The sequence below is a fragment of the Pleurodeles waltl genome, chromosome 11 (genome assembly GCF_031143425.1).
Source record: "Pleurodeles waltl isolate 20211129_DDA chromosome 11, aPleWal1.hap1.20221129, whole genome shotgun sequence".
NCBI lineage: Eukaryota > Metazoa > Chordata > Amphibia > Caudata > Salamandridae > Pleurodeles > Pleurodeles waltl.
The window spans coordinates 954,012,122-954,029,591 of record NC_090450.1 but is presented as its reverse complement, the minus strand read 5'-3'; the positions used below and the strand labels follow the sequence as shown (position 1 = coordinate 954,029,591).

General features: G+C 43.0%; 1 protein-coding gene across 1 annotated transcript in view; it reads left to right on the top strand.

The window, feature by feature from the left end:
• LOC138266409 (solute carrier family 2, facilitated glucose transporter member 11-like) overlaps positions 1–17,470 on the top strand; it is a 364,472-nt gene that overhangs the window by 88,261 nt on the left and 258,741 nt on the right. Inside the window, exon 2 of the mRNA XM_069215178.1 lies at positions 14,935–15,033. Coding sequence (XP_069071279.1) covers positions 14,935–15,033 — 99 coding nt within the window. The remainder of the gene's footprint in view (positions 1–14,934; positions 15,034–17,470) is intronic.

Genomic DNA, 17,470 nt, shown 5'->3' with positions numbered 1-17,470 from the left:
CAGCATCCGTTTTCCTTCGGAAATAATGGACTTAGATATGGTTCAAATGTTGAGCTTGACTCAATGAGAGAGCATACACGAGAGTGAGCAACTTATCGACTATGCCCACTCTGATTGCACATGGGTCAAATGGAGTGTTTTAACAAACTTGGTGCTCTCAGTGGACATTGTGCTTATGTCTGTCTGGAAATCTGTACATCCACAGTTGTCAGATCGGGGAGGTGGGATCAGATGTTATGCTCCTCCACCAAGACTGCCGTAATATGGTGGACAGAGTCTTCAAGGCCAAGGGCAGGATCTCTGAGTTTGAGAACTCAACCTTACTGAAGTCTACCATTTCCACCTCATTGTAGAGGAAAGAGCAGAGATTGCAGCAAACAGGACAAAAAGGAACAACCTGCGCTTCATGGGTTTCTGGAAGATCTGGAGGTGTGCAGCTGTGAAATGTTCCTGGAAGGCTGGATCTCCACATGGATGCCAAATGCTGAGCTCTGGTCTTGCTTTCTCCTCAAAAGAGTTCGCAGATGCCTTGCGCAGTGGCCCTCACTGGGAGTTCCAACATTCTCCATCATTACAAAGATACTAAACAGCAAGGTTAGGATGGAATGCTTAAAAAAGGACAAAAGGAGAACTGTTGTTCCAGAGGAGCCGCAATATGGTTTTCCAGTACTATACCTGGGCAGTCCAGAAGTAGAGGAAATCATTCAAATCTGCTAAGCAGAAAATGGGTGATAGGGATCTGAAATATATATTGATGTTCTCGGTCCTGCTTAAAGTTACTTTTGAGTCACAAACCTTCTTTTTTGACCCGCATGTTGTGGCCTGGGTTGCAGAGAAAAAAGATCTCAAAGTCCGCTTCCCCTTGCAGAGGTCGACAGCAGTACTTGGGATTCCAACACAGATCTGCCTATCAAAAGCAAATCTTGGGATGACACAGAAAGGGGCTCCAGCAGAGCTGGAGGAGGACCAGCTGAGGAGTGGACCCAGTGTGTCCGACACTCGTTCACCAGCTCCTTCGAACAAACTGGCCGTCTTCACGGATGGATCTTGATATTGAGAGCTGCATGCATCTCAAGACTGTTGGGTGTAAACAAGCTGCAAATGGTCCATTAGGTGAGCTGTGAGCTTTAATCATTCCCCATCCAGTTTCTCTTCTTTCTTGCTCCAGTCTACTTAATATGGGTTCTTTGTTACCAATGCCCACAGCCTCAAATCCTTGCTACTGTACTCGCCATAGAAGATGATTGGACAGGGCCGTCTTCTATGCTTGTAATATATGGGAACTATCAGGGCAACAGATGCTTCTGGGGTGGAAATATGGGGCAGGGAAGATAACATGTTTTTAGTATGTTTCAAAGGGAAGTTGTAGTTGACGTCTGTCCACTGGGCTGTCAGCCCTGTCAGTATGGGCACATAGTTACCTTAGCCATTGACTCCAACTGACATCTGCAGGGAAAAGCCTTCTGAGAAGTTGGAGCTGCCACAATTGTGCATCACCCATACCTATCCCACGTGATCCCGTTTGGTATATTATCATGGAATGTGGCAGACTTATTGACCATATTAAAAGGGGGGCTGCCCTCAAATTTGCTAAGCTGCAAGTCATCTTAGTTCTCAATCTCAAGCAAAAAAACTTCTTGGGACCCCAATGCCCATTTCTGGCTAGTCATGGTTACAAAACACTCTTTCATATGGGATACACAGGAAGTTCAAGAGGAACAGCAATCTTAGTTCATAGGTCTCTCCCACTGATGATTATATAGGTAATTTCTGATACACTGGGCAAAACATAGCATTAGAGGTCCAGATACAAGGGAAACACTACAATTTTGTGAGTGCATATATCCCGCTGCAGCTGTCCAGTTCCACTCTTCATGGTCTTAGTGTCATAGTGGCTCAGCTGTCAATATGTGTCACAGTTCTAGGTGGTGACTTCAAAGTGGTCATGAATGCAGCCTTTGACAAGCTGTACACGAGGGTTCAATGCCACACTAGAAGAGTACTGTTAGCAGACTGTGCTGATTCCCTGCGTCTTTGTGTTGCATGGAGGGTCCGGCACCCCTGTGACTGTGAATAGATGCACAGATCAGCTGCTCACAGGTCTCTTTCTCAAATAGAGTACCTTCTTGTACCTTCTGCTGATATGCACAATGGGAGTGAGTATTCTGAGCACTCCCCAGTTACGCTACACATTCGTGCCCTGACACTAGATTGCGCCCCATGTAGGGTCTAAACACATGGTATATGACTGAGGATTGATGCACTTGCTCCCTAGCTCAAGAATTTGGAACTTAAGAGCTCTGTGGCTCTCCCTGCAACCCTATGGGGTGTTGGAAAGGGCACAATTCAGGACCAAGACTTACAGGAAAGGGAAGGAACACCAGCATAATTACAGAGCATCTGAGTTAGAAACCAGTATACTCCAATTGTAAATAGACCTCTCAAACTCCCAATATTTTGCAAAGCATTGCCAACTAGAGCCCTACAGAGACTCCCTGCATCAGTACCAGTTATACGAAGCCTAGCATTGGTGGATGGCTTCAGGTAGGAAAGTCCATGAACTCAGAGATAAATCTGGGAAACTGCTGTACTGGCTGGCTCCAGAGTAATCCCTAGTTTTTAAATGCCTGAGGTGCTCCTTCAGGGAGACTGCATAGACTTTCACCACCTATTACCTGCAGCATGTCGGACAGTCGTGCTCCAAACAGGAAAAAGAGATGCGATTGATTATGGATATCTCTCTGCCATCTACATCAACTTCAGGCAGAGAGCTCTGAGAGAGAGAGAAATTACAGTAGAAGAAAGAGGAAGCTATCAGCGACATGCAATCTGGTAAAACTCTGGGGCCTGCTGGTTTCCCTGTTGAGTATTGCAAAAAGTTTAATTCACTCTTTCCCCTCATCTCTTAAAACGACACCAATAGGTGATGACCAACAGTCAGTTTCCACCTCATCTAGATTTGTTGACCATTGTGATTTTCCAGAAACCTGGTTGTCCCCGATAGCTGCCATTCTTACAAATCCATCTTTTTTATTAACTCAGAAATTAAGATCTATGCCAAACCTTTAGCCTCATGTCTGTGTCAGGTGATCTCCTCACTATCCACTCTGACCAACGTGATTTTATTCCTGCCCATAGCATTTGTAGAGGACACCTCACACTTGCTCAAACCTTGGGATCACCATGTAGTTGTTTGCTGGTGCCTATATACTTAAAAAAACTGTTGCGCTCTAGATTGATCTTATTTATTTAAGGTATTCATTAAAATGGGCTTTGAACTGCACTTCTTATCCCTGGTTAGGTTTCTCCATACTCATCCATAGACCCAGTCATCGACTGTTCCTTCCTCACATTTATGATCGCCCAAGGTATCAGTCGGGGCTACCAATTGTCCCTGCTCCTCTTTGCCCTTGCGATAGAGCTGAATGGATCAGGGAAGATGTGCAAATCTGGGGCTTTCAGTGGGAGGGAGGGATGGAGGACTGCATAGCTTTGTATGCGGACAATGTGTTCTTGTTTGCATGGAGTCCCAATGACATGGGGCCTGCGGTATTTAAGGGACTGGAGCTCATCGGTGAGGTCTCAAGCCTCCAGGTCAATTGGTCCAAATTGCTCCTAGTTCTGGTTAAGGTAGATCACAGGCCTTAACTTGCCAATCCCAGCTCCAAATTTGTCAATCGCACTATAAACACCTAGGTGTAGAGATGTCCTTAATACTGGAACTGTACTGGAGCCTGACTCTTTTTTTGTTATTCACTTGCAAATATGCAGACTTCCATAAATGGAGCAAACTAATTCACAACATCGTAGCCAGGACTGCCTTTATTAAAATGCTTACCCTGCTGGGATTCCCATTTATAATTCAACATTTTCCTCAATTGAGAGGTGGTTTACTAAACTGACGGCCAGAGCGTGCTCTTTCATATGGGCAAACCTACCATTGTGTATAGCATTTGACAAATGCATCAAGACCACATATGATGGTGATCTAGTTATGTCAGTCTTCCAACCGTACCTCCCACATTTAGTTCTCAATGACTCGGTCCATGAGTGGTATGAAGATCCGGTATTTTGATCATGGAGGTTGGAAATCTCTTGGGGCTAATAGATGGTGCCCACTCCACTCCATCCTCCCAAATATCACAAAAGCAATTGTTTTGTGCGAGAGATCTGTATTTCAATCGATCCATTTGGAGACCCCCTCTTTGGTGGCTCTCACAAGTAGTGCTCAGTTGTTTAGTTTCAGGCACTGAGACCTCATTACCATATCCAGTCTGTCATGGTGAGCATATGTAGGAGTGTTGGACCCTTCAAGTGGAGTTTGATTTGCACAAGTCATAGGTCAACAAATATGTGCAGCTCTGTCATGCACTGTAATACCACAGTCAGGACTTGGAGTGCCTCCCAGATTTCAACGTCCTTGAGACCAAGATTAACCAAGCTCCCATAGGGTCCAAAGGTATCATGTGGTTTTACAGGTCTCTAGTCATGAACGTCCCATGATTTTGTTTAATGGACTGAAGGAACGGATAAGGCCTGGGTGAGCCGTTTAGCCGAAAATTACTTGTGCTTAAATGAGTACCAGGGAGCTCGCTATTTCCTCAAGGCTGCGCCTTATCCAGCTTAATTATTTGCATTATTCAAAACTCACCCCTAGGGACCTATGGAAAGCTGTCAGGCTCCCAACACCTAAGTGTTTTCGCTGTGACAATCTAAAAACGATGGATTGTGATGCGGCACAAGTGATTGCCAGTGGTTGAGATTAATTCAAACATTCTATCCATCACTTTGTTGTTTCTGTAATCTGAATAGTGAGATGTTCCATGTGGCATGGCTCTGCCGAATCATGGCCTATTACTGGGCTGGGATGCTAGCAGAACTGTCCAGGATCATTGGTAGGCCAGTTGACATCTTGACCTCAATAATGATTCTATGCATACTGCAGGATTTGAGAGTGCGAACTGAGGAGCTCAAGTTAGTAGGCATTGGAACCCAAAACACAAAGTAGGGCACTTGTCACAGCTGCAGCTCATCTGGTCCCCCCTCACTTGCCACGTGGAAGAGACCAATGGACAGAAGAGCAAAGCTAGAGAAACCTACTTACACTGCAAGAAGTTGCCTTCAACAGTATCATAAGATTTGGGGGAAATGGTTAGACTATTTTTGCTTAACAGACTGTTGTGATCTGATTGCATTGAGCTAGCTTTTTGTTGGTGTTGCTTCCTTAATTCTGCCCATGTAACACCCAAATACTGCATCCTTGATACAAAATGCCAGAAAGCATCTCAAAGTGTTATTTGCTCTGAGAAACTTTAGCCCTGGAAATTAAATGCCTTTGCAAAACTTTACATCGATTTCTGTCAGTGCAAAGTCTTTGTAAATCTGGATCTGGACATAAGAGTAGACTATGGTGTTGCTACAGGCTGAGTGATAGGCAAACGCACTAGGTGTGGTATCCCTCATTTGCTTCAATTCTAATGCATGAGTACCTCTTTATATTTATGTGTTAAATTGTATTATCGTGTGAGAGCAAAGACCTAGATTCAGTGGTGTACGATATGTGTTAATTGGGCCGAAAAACCTTGCTTCAAAAACTCTGTCTTCTGCAACTACCCAGGCCTGAAGATGGCAAAAACCTGCCTAGAAAGGTATGCGCACACACCTTTACAACTAAACAGACAGCTTCCAAATGATTACACTAAAAATGTACACCATAAAAAGGCAAACCAATTGGCTTTGTGAGGACCAACTATCTTCTGGTCAGATCAGGGACAAATTTCGACTGTTTGGTTCCACTTTCTCTGCTCTCTGGTTGAGGGACCTTTAATACCCCAGCCCTGGAACTCACCTCCAAGCAGACCTGTTATCCTCTCAGGTGTTACCAGCAACCAAGGAGGACTGCTTAGAAGCAACCGTAGCCAATGGCAACTAGTCAGAAGAATCACTTTTCTTAAAGGCAGTAAGGAAAAGTCAATTTGTGGCCTGTGGTGGTCACAGCCTCAGCAAGTGAGGCACGGAAGTAACCAGAAAAATAACCACCCACACTTAAATAGCAAAAAATTATTTGATGGGATAAGAAGGTAATGGCCCAGAGGAAGCCTCACTGCAGTTGCAAAGTAAGTGGTTGACTACACCCTTGAAGGTAAAGTTCTCTTTCTGTGGCTGTCGCTGAGGTAGCCCTGAAGGGTTTGACACTGTTGAGGTATCCTGAGACTCTCGATGGTTAGCAGACAGTGCTCAGTCTACTGTAGTGATACTGAGCAGGTACAATATGACCACTTCAGCACTTTGTCTTTAGTTACGGACTCTGGGCCTGATTTAGAGTTTAGCAGGGGGGTTACGCTGTCACAATGGTGATGGATATCCCGTCAGCCAAAATATAAATACCATAAGGCATAATAAGTTTTATATTTCAGAGGACAAGATATGCAGCACTATTGTGACGAAGTTACCCCCCCACCAAACTCTAAGGGCCTGATCTGGAGTTTAGCAGACAGGGTACTCCATCATAAACGTGACGGATAGCCCATCCGCCATAATACAATGTCCATAGGATATAATGGACTCATAATACAGCAGACAGTATATCCGTGATGGTTGTGCTGGAATAACCCCATCTACGAAACTCTAAATCAGGCCCTAAATCAGGCCCTCTGTTTTGGAGCTCTGCTTCTAGGTCTCTTTCTGATGTGATCTCTGTACCAGACGTAGAGATCATGGTGGTCCTGATGAGATGATGATGTCTGTCATGTTTTCAGGATGTGTGCCATCTCCTTGACACCTTTCATCAGTGGCGGGAAGCCGAGCAGAGCACACTCTGTGGTGCTGGCAAATGGTGATGGACCAGGCCTTGTTCCACTGCTTGTTGGATTGTTCCGATGTGACAGCAAGGGGAAAGGTGTAACTGTAGGGACGAGTATGCAATGTTCTGTACACACAGACCCATACACTGCTCTCATTGTATCCAAATCCACCTTTCAAATCCTTCAACAGTACTCATTAATGACTCCAGAAAATAAATATAGCTCTACGTACCCTCATATCTTAAGCCATTGCAATGTGGCCCTCAGTGTAAGGGGTTGTCCTTCGGAGCTGGGGTACAAATGTTGTGCTGTATGCAGTGTGACAGCATATGCTCATTCATGTTTGGATTATACAATGCAGGGTGTGTGCTTTAAAAAAAAAAATATCTTTGTTGCATTTTATACGAACATAATACAAATGACAGAATGAACAATTCACTGTCAGTGGGATTTGACATATCATAGGAAGGAAGTCATGCATCACACATTTGTTTGTGGGCCATAGGTCACCAAATGTTTGCCCACCAGGGTCCACCTCCTGTCCAATACCCTCCCTCTCTTAGAAATGCCCAGTCACTTAGCCGGTAGAAGCCAAGTGGAGATCATTTGTGAGTTATTGGTACCAATATGTGCATCCCATCTCTTCACAATACAATAGCCCAGTCAGTGAATGTGCAGCTGAGAGGAAGCATCCTCAATTAGTAATAAAAAAAAGAAACAAAACCAAGATATACCCAAAGCTAGCAACCTACCATCCCATCTCCCGCCCTCCTCCCAGCCTTGTGTGTGTATGTGGTTGTGTTGCAGGGCACGGTTCAGTTGTCCTTAAAGAGAGGTTCGTCACAACGTACAATACGAAGGCCTCCAAAAAGTGCCCTATATGTCCATACTGATGTGGTACTCTTGGGATAACTCCACCTCAGTGTACCCAATCTGTTCTCTGGAGTGGCTGTTTGTGCTAATAGCCTGAAGGAAGCAGGGCAGTGGTTTAATATGTGTGGTTGAACATATTCAAAGGGTTGGCCAAGTGTGCATGCTTTGAGCTTGTCTAGATAGGTGTCCCACTTCCTCAGTGAGTCAGGGCCGTCCCCATGTACGTAGGAGTATATGCACCACAAGCCCTACCGATGCCCAGCGGTGTACATCTGCTTTCCATTCTGACAGCGAAGGCACTGTGGCTGACTTCTAGGCCATAGTAATACAGCGCCTAGTCAAAATCAGTTCCAGATTTTAAAATCACAACAGGCCCTTATTCTTTGGGGTAATATGTCCAGTATAGAGTAGACATCTGAGCAGTTCGTTCGGAAGCCAAGTGCCTGCCACATCCGATATTGTGGTCAAAAAAGGACTATTCTTTGTGCAAGTCCATATCATATGAAAGAAAGTGCCATCATCAGTATTACATCATGGGCATATGCCAGAGGCGCTCAGAAACATTTTGTGAAGCCTATATGGAGTAAGATATGCGTGGTGTAAATAATAGAACTGTATAAGGCAGAATCACATGTATCAATGCTTTTTGCCTTCATCTGAGTTGGGTGTTCTCTTACCAACTCCAGCCTTATGATTTTGCATGTTAAATTCCTTTACTGGGGAGGTGGGTTAAATATATGTACACTAGTTATGTATTTATAAGAATGATAGGAATCCTTTTTGGAGTGCTGAAGGCTCAGCTGTTTTGAAATCCACCTTGGCTCATATACTAGCACACCAGACTCAAGTATCACCTGTGAGGTTTTGGGATTGTGGATCTAGGGTCGACCCTCTGGGACCCAGAAGTTTTTACTGTAGCTTACCCTAGCTATCATGTGCCTGGATTTAGCAGTTTTTTTTATAGCAGGACCCTTCAAAGATAAGGGGGTTAAAAGCAGTATTACTGGCAAGATCGGGGGTCTCCAGCCTTTTCTGTAAAAGAGCTACTTATGTTCAATGAAAATCATGCTGAGCTACTAATATTATTAGTTTGTATAGACAACATTATGTAAGTGGCCACTCTGTGCAAGACTGCTAGGCGTGATTACCTCAGTGAATCAGGTTGCCAGTAGTAATGCAAGAAAGGTTTTAGCAACTTGGAATTTAGATATATTTTGGAAATTTAACCTTTTTTCTCCAACCATCATCTTATGAAATCTGAAAATACACACAAGTTCATGTTGAATACACAATTTTCAACTTCGGTGTACATATGTTGATTCATCTAAGCAATAGCCTCTAATTTTCAAGAAAGCTACTTCTAGAGCTACACGTTGGAGATGCCTGGGATAGATGATGAAGAAACTGTGGATCTGTAATGTAGATATTCGTCCCTCAACCTCCATTAATTATGACAGAAAAATGGGCTGCCATTGCTCCTGTACTAGGACACTATCTTGAATATTTTTAGACCTGCTGCCAGTTCAGGGGCTAGCACCTACCAAGGTTTTAGACCCAACCACTGGATTTGTCACCCTAATGTTATTACTCCTCATGCTTGCTGCCCATTCTCTTCCTGGCATCTGTCGTTCTGTGCCACTTACTGGAGCTGCACCATTTCCATTTTGGAAGTAGTGTGGGACCAGCCTTTTTAAGGGAAAACACACAGTGGCTAATAGGCCTAATGCTAGCCTGTCTAATGCTAGCCTGTCTGGATTTCCAGCCACCACTGAACTCTGTCTTAGTTTTGGGTGCAGGGGAAAACATGCCAGAGGAGCTAAAGCACCGGAAGCCTTGGAGGCTTCCACTCTTGTAGGGAACTTGTTACAGGCTCTCTGACTTATACTAGGTCATTGTATATCAGACAAACTTCAGACTTGCTGACCCATCCACCTGGACAATAAAGTGCATCCTGTGAGCACTAATGACCACTGCAGTCTCTCCAGCCATCCATCCTTTGTTGTGAAAAACCTGAAGTCCGCACATTTCCACCAGGCAGTATGTTGAGCAAACACTCAATTGGACCAATATGAACATTCAAACTGGTCACTGAGCTTCCAAATAATGACAATAATTCCATTGACCAATGCCATGATTCAGTCAACAAAATGTGCACCCAAGTGTAATATATTCATGATCTAGGGCAGTACAACTATTAAAAGTAAATAGAAAAGGACTCAATTCACAATGTACTTATCGAATGAGTCATGAACCATTATTATTACTTCCATGGTTGCATTTATGCATTAGTCGATCAATCAATAAACATTTGTATAGCGCACATTATCACCCCGCGGGGTATCTGGGTGCTGTGCCTTAGTCAAAGAGCCAGGTCTTAAGCTTCTCCGTGAAGTCCAGTGAGGGGGATGTCCCAGAGGTGGGGTGGCAGGTCCTTCTAGGCTCTTACAGTGATGTAAGAGACGGCATGGCCGCCACAGCATCCATGACATATGTGGGGGGTGTGTAAGGGAGAGAGAGGCGGAGTGAAAGTGTCTGGAGGGTTGGTGGAACTTCAGACATTGGTTAATGTAAGAGGGTCTGAGGTCGTGGAGGGACTTCTAGGCGAGGGTGAAGATCTTGAATTGGCATCTCTTCTTCTGGACGGTGGGCCAGTGGAGGTTCCTTAGGCGAGGGGTGATGTGAGTATGTCTGGGGAGGTCCAGGATGAGTTGGGCTGCCGTGTTCTGAATGGTCTGCAGTCTTCTGAGTAGCTGGGTAGAGATGCCGGCATAAAGGGCATTGCCATAGTCAAGGCAGCTGGTGATTAGGACTTGAGTGACAGTCTTCCTGGTTTCAGTGGGAAGCCATTTGAAGATTCTGCAGAGCATTCAGAGGGTGTGGATGCAGGAGGAGGGGACGGTTTTGATCTGACACTTCTTGGTCAGTTGACTGGCGAGGATGATCCCTAGGTTGCGGGTGAGTCAGAGTTGGGTTGGCCACCAGCTGTTGTTCTAGGAGGAGGTGTTGCTCCAAAGATGAGTTCTTCAGTTTTGTCCGAGTTCTGCTTGAAGTGGTTGTCTCTCTTCCAGTTGGCTATGTCGGTCATGGTGTTGGAGAAGTTATTTTTGGTGTTGGCAGAGTCATCGGTGAGGGAGAGGACAAGTTGGGTATCGTCAGCATAGGAGATGATGCTGATGCCATGGGTAATGACAAGGTTTGGGTCATGGAGGCGTTGAACAGGGTGGGGTTGAGGGCTGATCCTTGGGGTATGCCACATATGATGTCTTGGGTGCTGAAGTGAAGGGGGCAGGAGGATGCTTTGAGTGTGTCCTGTGAGGAAGAAGACGATCCACTTCAGGGCTTCTTCTTGTATTCCTAAGTTGTAGAGTCTGTTGATAAGGGTGTTGTGGGAGACTGTGTCAAAAGCGGTGGAGAGGTTGAGTAAGACCTGAGCAGCTGTTCCTCCGCGTTTGAGGAGCCTTCTGATGTCCTCTGTGGTGGTGACCAGAGCAGTCATCATTTAGATTAATCATGGAACCCATCTATTTTGAAAACAAGTTTTCTGCAGTCCCGGGTCAGTCCTGCCAATCATTTGATGCCGTCTTTCTTCACATGCCAAGATTCAAATGTGCCTCAGTTGGAAGCAAAGCAATTTGGTTTGTCCCTCTTAATTTGCCTCCTCGCAGCTCTAGCACACCTGTATAGGTAGGTAGCTGTAGAGTTCTTATTAGTTTCATAGAACGTGTTACACCTCAACTTCGGAATGTCACTATGTCATCTGCTGGATATTACTATGAATATAATGGGATGAGACAGTTTGATGCTGTCTACTCTTGGGCTGGCTGCCCTGCGGAGCTTTTACTATTTCATCTACACTGAATTCCTCGTTTTCTTCTGTTTGTGAGGGGATGGATCATAACAGTAGCAGCCTCCTCAATTAAAATGTTAACATAACATAATATAACAAAAAGTAATGTCAAGTAGCATAACATTACATAGGGCCTGATTTAGAGTTTGGCAGAGAGGTTACTTTGTCACAATGGTGATGGATATCCTGTCCGCTGAAATATGAATCCCATTATATAGTTTGGCGGACGGGATATCCATCACTGTTGTGTCAGGGTGAACCCTCTGCCACACTTTAAGTCAGGCCCATAATCTCTGTTCCTTAATTTGGCAAATTCAATACAGGTGTACACAACCCAAAAATAGGTTTGTATTTGCAATTCGAACAACAATTTCTTCAAATGTTTTTTCCCAAATTTTTTACCACAATGTATTTGACATAAATACCAACCCCCATTCCCAATAGTGCTCATCACGAGGAGACAAATCATAAAGCACAATCCTTCCAATAAACAAATCGTAAGGTACACATCATACTCACGCCAGATGGTGAACACTTAATTAATTACAACATGTACAAAAAACATCAAGCAAGACCTTATTGAAAGAAGCACTGCAATCATGTTGCTATTAATTAGCCATTGGCGGTCGGTAGTATAGTGGAGGTATTTCCGCCAACAGGCTGGCGGTACCTACCTCCACTATTATCACATTGGCGGTTTGGCCAAAGCCAAACTGCCAATGTACCACACCGACTGCCAGTGTGGTAATGGCCGCCGGGCTGGAGAGTTCAGTCTCCAGCCTGGTGGCCGTCACTAGGCCGCCCATGGCATTATCACCCCACCCACCACCATGGTTTCAGTGGTTTCTGTACCGCCACTGAAACCATGGCGGTAGGCACTATCAGTGCCAGGGAATTCCTTCCCTGGCACTGATAGGGGTCTACCCCGTCCCCTCCCTCTCCCGACCCCCCTGCACATTTACACACATAAATACATACACACCCATACACACACGCATACACACATTCACCCACTCATTCATACATTCATACATACTCACAGCAACACTCACAAACATACATCCATGCACACATGCAATCTCACGAAACAACATGCACGTACACTCACACCCACTTATGCACATACGCATTACACACGCATGCACACATTCACACACAGTCACACCCCCCCCAAACACGCACACAACACCCCCCACCATCTCTCCTGTCAGAGAACCCGACTTACCTGCTTGCAGGGGGTACTCCGGCAGGAGACGGAACGCAGTGCTGCTGCCAGCAGCAGCATCCGTCAGCAAAATACCACCAGGCCGTATCATGGAACATGAGACGGAGGATGGTGTTTTGCTGGCGTGGCGCTGCTGCTTGCACCTAACTGCCGTCCGCCACCATAACCGTAGACGGAATTCCGCCAGCTTTCTGGTGGTATTCCGTCTACAGTCATAATGCCATTGACGTTCGGTAGCCACGGCAACGGTATGCTGATGGTCGTCCCCGTGGGCGGCATTTGCCGCCAAGGTCCTGATGAGGGCCTATGTGTTTTAAACATTATTAAGGTTAATCTACATCAGGATGACATACAAAAAAAGTTGTCTTTCTCATTATAACAACAGGGCTGCCTGCATATAGTCGAAAATATCGTAGTGACATTAATCAAGAGGATTTAGCAGCATTATTAACATTTGCATAATGCATGAGAGTTCACAAATTCAATATCTACTTTGTCATCTGAGACTTTCATACATTGCGTAAGGAGTCATAAGCCCGCACTAGACCCAGTTGAAGCAAGTGAACAGTTACAAACTGTAAATTTGGATCTACAGTTTTAAATCTCTATTGAACTAATGAAACAGAAATACCACCACTGCACCTCTGGTGTGCTTAAATCCTTAGTTTTTCCATGGCTCAGAGCTAGCGTTAAATGATGAGCATGTATTATTTTCAAACAAAGAGGCTCATTTACAAGCCCCTGGTGCGCCGTAGCATCATTGTTTTTACCCTACGGTGGCACAAACAGTCTCCCACACAGCACCGCATTTACAAACTGGTTCAGTGTGACAATTGTGCCAGTTTGAAAGCCTCTGCGCCACATTATACTTGCACCAGGTATAATGTATGCAAGGGAGCCGTTCCCCCGCTAGGAGGCCCACAGAAATGTCACAGAGAAATCCACAAGATTTCACTGTGTCATTCTAGCATAATTTTTTAACATCTGCTCAAGGGTAGGCATTGAAGTGACGCTAGGCTGTTTTAAATGGGCCTCCTCGAGCATTGCTGGACTATCGTCAAAATCTATTTTTAACATTGCTCTGTATGCAGAATAAGGAACAAGGCAAAGAAAAAATCTCTAAATTACTCCATATGGTTTTTCACAAATAGTCTCTATTTTGGTCCATTATCACTGTTTATGGAACAAGGTAAATTATTTTGCCTCCTTTAGTGCCATTTTCATTTGATTTTGTTATGTCCTTTTTTACTCAGGCAACAAAAATGATGCAAATTTGGCCTGCTCAATTGTTTGCTCGATGGAAATCTTGCTGGCAAGGGTGCCAGATTATCTTCGTGCTAGGCACTGGGTGGTTTTGGAAAACAGACACGATTCCACCTGTGCAAAGTCCTCTGCCAAATGTTTATTTGTGTATTCATTCATTCAGTTTGCAGGTATAGCTAGTGGGTCTAAGAGTATTTTAAAAGAGAGTGAAATATAATGAATGGGGAAATTTCGGAGAGCATGGATAGCAGTAAGAAGAAGAAGAGTTAAAATATTATTTAAAGGTACAGTGAGATTAGGTAGAGCTGAAACATTTGTGTTTTCATATGTAAGAGAAAATTTCAGTGCTGGATTCTCCTCCAGATATAGAACTTCCACCATGAATTGATGATTTATTTTTTAATACTACCCAACTCAAAATCAGGCCTTGGGTGTAGAGTAGCGCTTTTAAAGACTAATCTCTGTGGAAGAACCTGCATGCTGAACTCGGGACATGGGTAAAGTTGTAATTTCTAGACCCATGTTAGAGAAATAGGGAAAGCATAGAAAAAACAGATAAGGCGATATGTTTTAGGGATAGTTTATTTGACTTGTGTGTTCCACAGGCTTCTAAAGATCTATTGTTACAGAGTTGGAGTGTGTTGCAAGAACTACCTGTCATGCTTTGATAGTAGCCAACCATGTGACAAAGTATGCCCCAGACTTACTGAACTTGAGGTGGGATCGAAATGTTCATAAATTGGATCATTTTCCACAGCAGCCACTCCTCCTCAAACCATGTTCAATGTTGGACACGTCCTTTTTAAGGGTGGTTTTGTGGGTCCATATAATGGTATGTCCCCACTCTGGGCCTCAATTATTAATGTAATCAGACCAATGACTAATGACACTTAAAATCTCACAAAATGTTTCTCTCTTTTCAGTTACAGTGCTGGCAGATGTTACTCCTTGATTTCGTGATATGCATTGGATCCACATTCCTCTTTGGTTTCCATATTTCAGTGGTCAATGCCCCTTCAGAGGTGAGTGGGCTCCCTTGTGTTAGCTATGTCTAATGCTCAAGGCACCATGAGAGCCTTTCTTACATTCAACCATGCCTTAAACTGAGGTATAATGGAAGATATGTCTAGAGCCAAACAATTACATTTAAAGCACAGTTTTCTAGATATTTTGTTTTAAAAACCCATAGATTTTTACTGGAGTTCTGAAGGAAAGCTCCTTAAATTGTTCAGCAATCCTGGGACTTTTACTGTATCCAGGAACATGTCCTCTCAGTTAAACCATATCGTGTATGTGCCTATACAAAAGTTGTGTACACTTCTTAAAGCCTGATTTTGCAGCTACAGGGGGTAACAATTTCTCAGCCCATCCAGCCCTTGAGTTTTCCCTGTGTCCCATAGAGGTGACCTAACTCTCAGTCCCACTCTGTGTGTACATCTCTGTCATTTAACTCTGGTAGTTACACGTTAGTACATTGTCTATCACTACATAATGGAGCACTACCTCTATCTTGACCCCACTCCCTACGACTACCTCAACTTAAGCTTTGTAAATCCAGTTAATTATTATTGTTTTCTTGACTGAATGTTTGTTGATGATTGGTAACTTAATATTAATATTTTCCTATACATTTACACTCAATTCAATCCAAACTACAATTTAAACACGATGACCCATGTGACTAAGGAAGAACAATCCAATCAATGAAAGTTTCAAAGATTTATTTTATAACCACAAGGCCAAAATCACATAAATTGTGCGCAAAACCAAATTGTACACATAAATGAACACCATAGGCTGACCAAATCTATGAAACACCTTTAATCTACTCAACATCAACAACATTAAACATTCAAACAATGCATATTAATAAAGCAATCACTTGTGAGACAGAAACATATTTCAGTTTAAACAGTGAATTCATTAGTGAAGACAATTTGCAAAAGTTCAGAATTTGTAAATCCAGTTAATTATTATTGTTTTCTTGACTGAATGTTTGTTGATGATTGGTAACTTAATATTAATATTTTCCTATACATTTACACTCAATTCAATCCAAACTACAATTTAAACACGATGACCCATGTGACTAAGGAAGAACAATCCAATCAATGAAAGTTTCAAAGATTTATTTTATAACCACAAGGCCAAAATCACATAAATTGTGCGCAAAACCAAATTGTACACATAAATGAACACCATAGGCTGACCAAATCTATGAAACACCTTTAATCTACTCAACATCAACAACATTAAACATTCAAACAATGCATATTAATAAAGCAATCACTTGTGAGACAGAAACATATTTCAGTTTAAACAGTGAATTCATTAGTGAAGACAATTTGCAAAAGTTCAGAATTCAGGGATTGGGGCATAGGTTCTCTCTGCTATTAAAAAAATCAGGACAAGCATGTGTAAGAGCGGGCTACAAATGAGGACATAAATCAAAAGGAAAAGACTAAAATATTTTGGAGAACATCTATCTCGGGCTAAATTAAACTAAGAAAAATCATTGATAGGTGTCAGCATGCTAACTCTACCCAGGAATGCAGGTCAGGGGAAAATAACATTTGCATTCGAATATACTTTTCCTAGGTTCAGCAGTCAATTCAGTTTCATCAGCAAAGCATGTAGATCATCAGCAAAGTCCGTTAGAAGAACCATCAGGGAGAAAGTGCAGAGCACGGGCTGCACATGGAAATCAGGAACAAGTTAACAGAACAAGATTCTAAAGCGAACTGCCACTGAAACCTACAAGTCCTTCCCTGATTAGGAATACTCAAATGAATTAGATTGGTCCATTCGATGAGTCACCATTACACATAAGGGGCACTGTCCAACATTAATCATAACACAAGTAAGATTTGAAACATCAGGAAACTCTCCCAGGGTTGGTGTGAAGTCATCTCTCCTTTCCGTGTGAATCCAATAGTTTAACAATTTGTACATCACTTGTTGCAATCCATGTTCCTTCCCATGGCACAAGATGGTTTTCTCATGGGAGCAACTCCTTTTAAACAATAGTACTATTCTCCTTTTAGTCATCATGTTCTAATGTTCTAATGTTGAAACATTCAAGGACACTGAAGAATAAAACTTACACATAATACAATTGTACTCTTTACTAATCATGTGAAACAACCTAATGGAGTTAGAGAGAAAAAAATGATTCAGCGTTCAACTGCTGCTCCAAAAATGAAGAGTTCAGGCCTTGTTACGCTAACACAAGAAATATAATCCATTAATTTTGTCATTAATAAAACACACATAATATGCAAACATATGAATTTAATATATGCAAAAGCATTTTATTAACAATTGCAATCTTTGTTAAGGCATCACATTAAGAGATGTGCATTTATTTTTCTGCACACATAACTTTAAACTCATTAATCATAAATCACTATAAACCATATCCGATCTGTACTAATAATTTATTCTAATGATTAAAATATA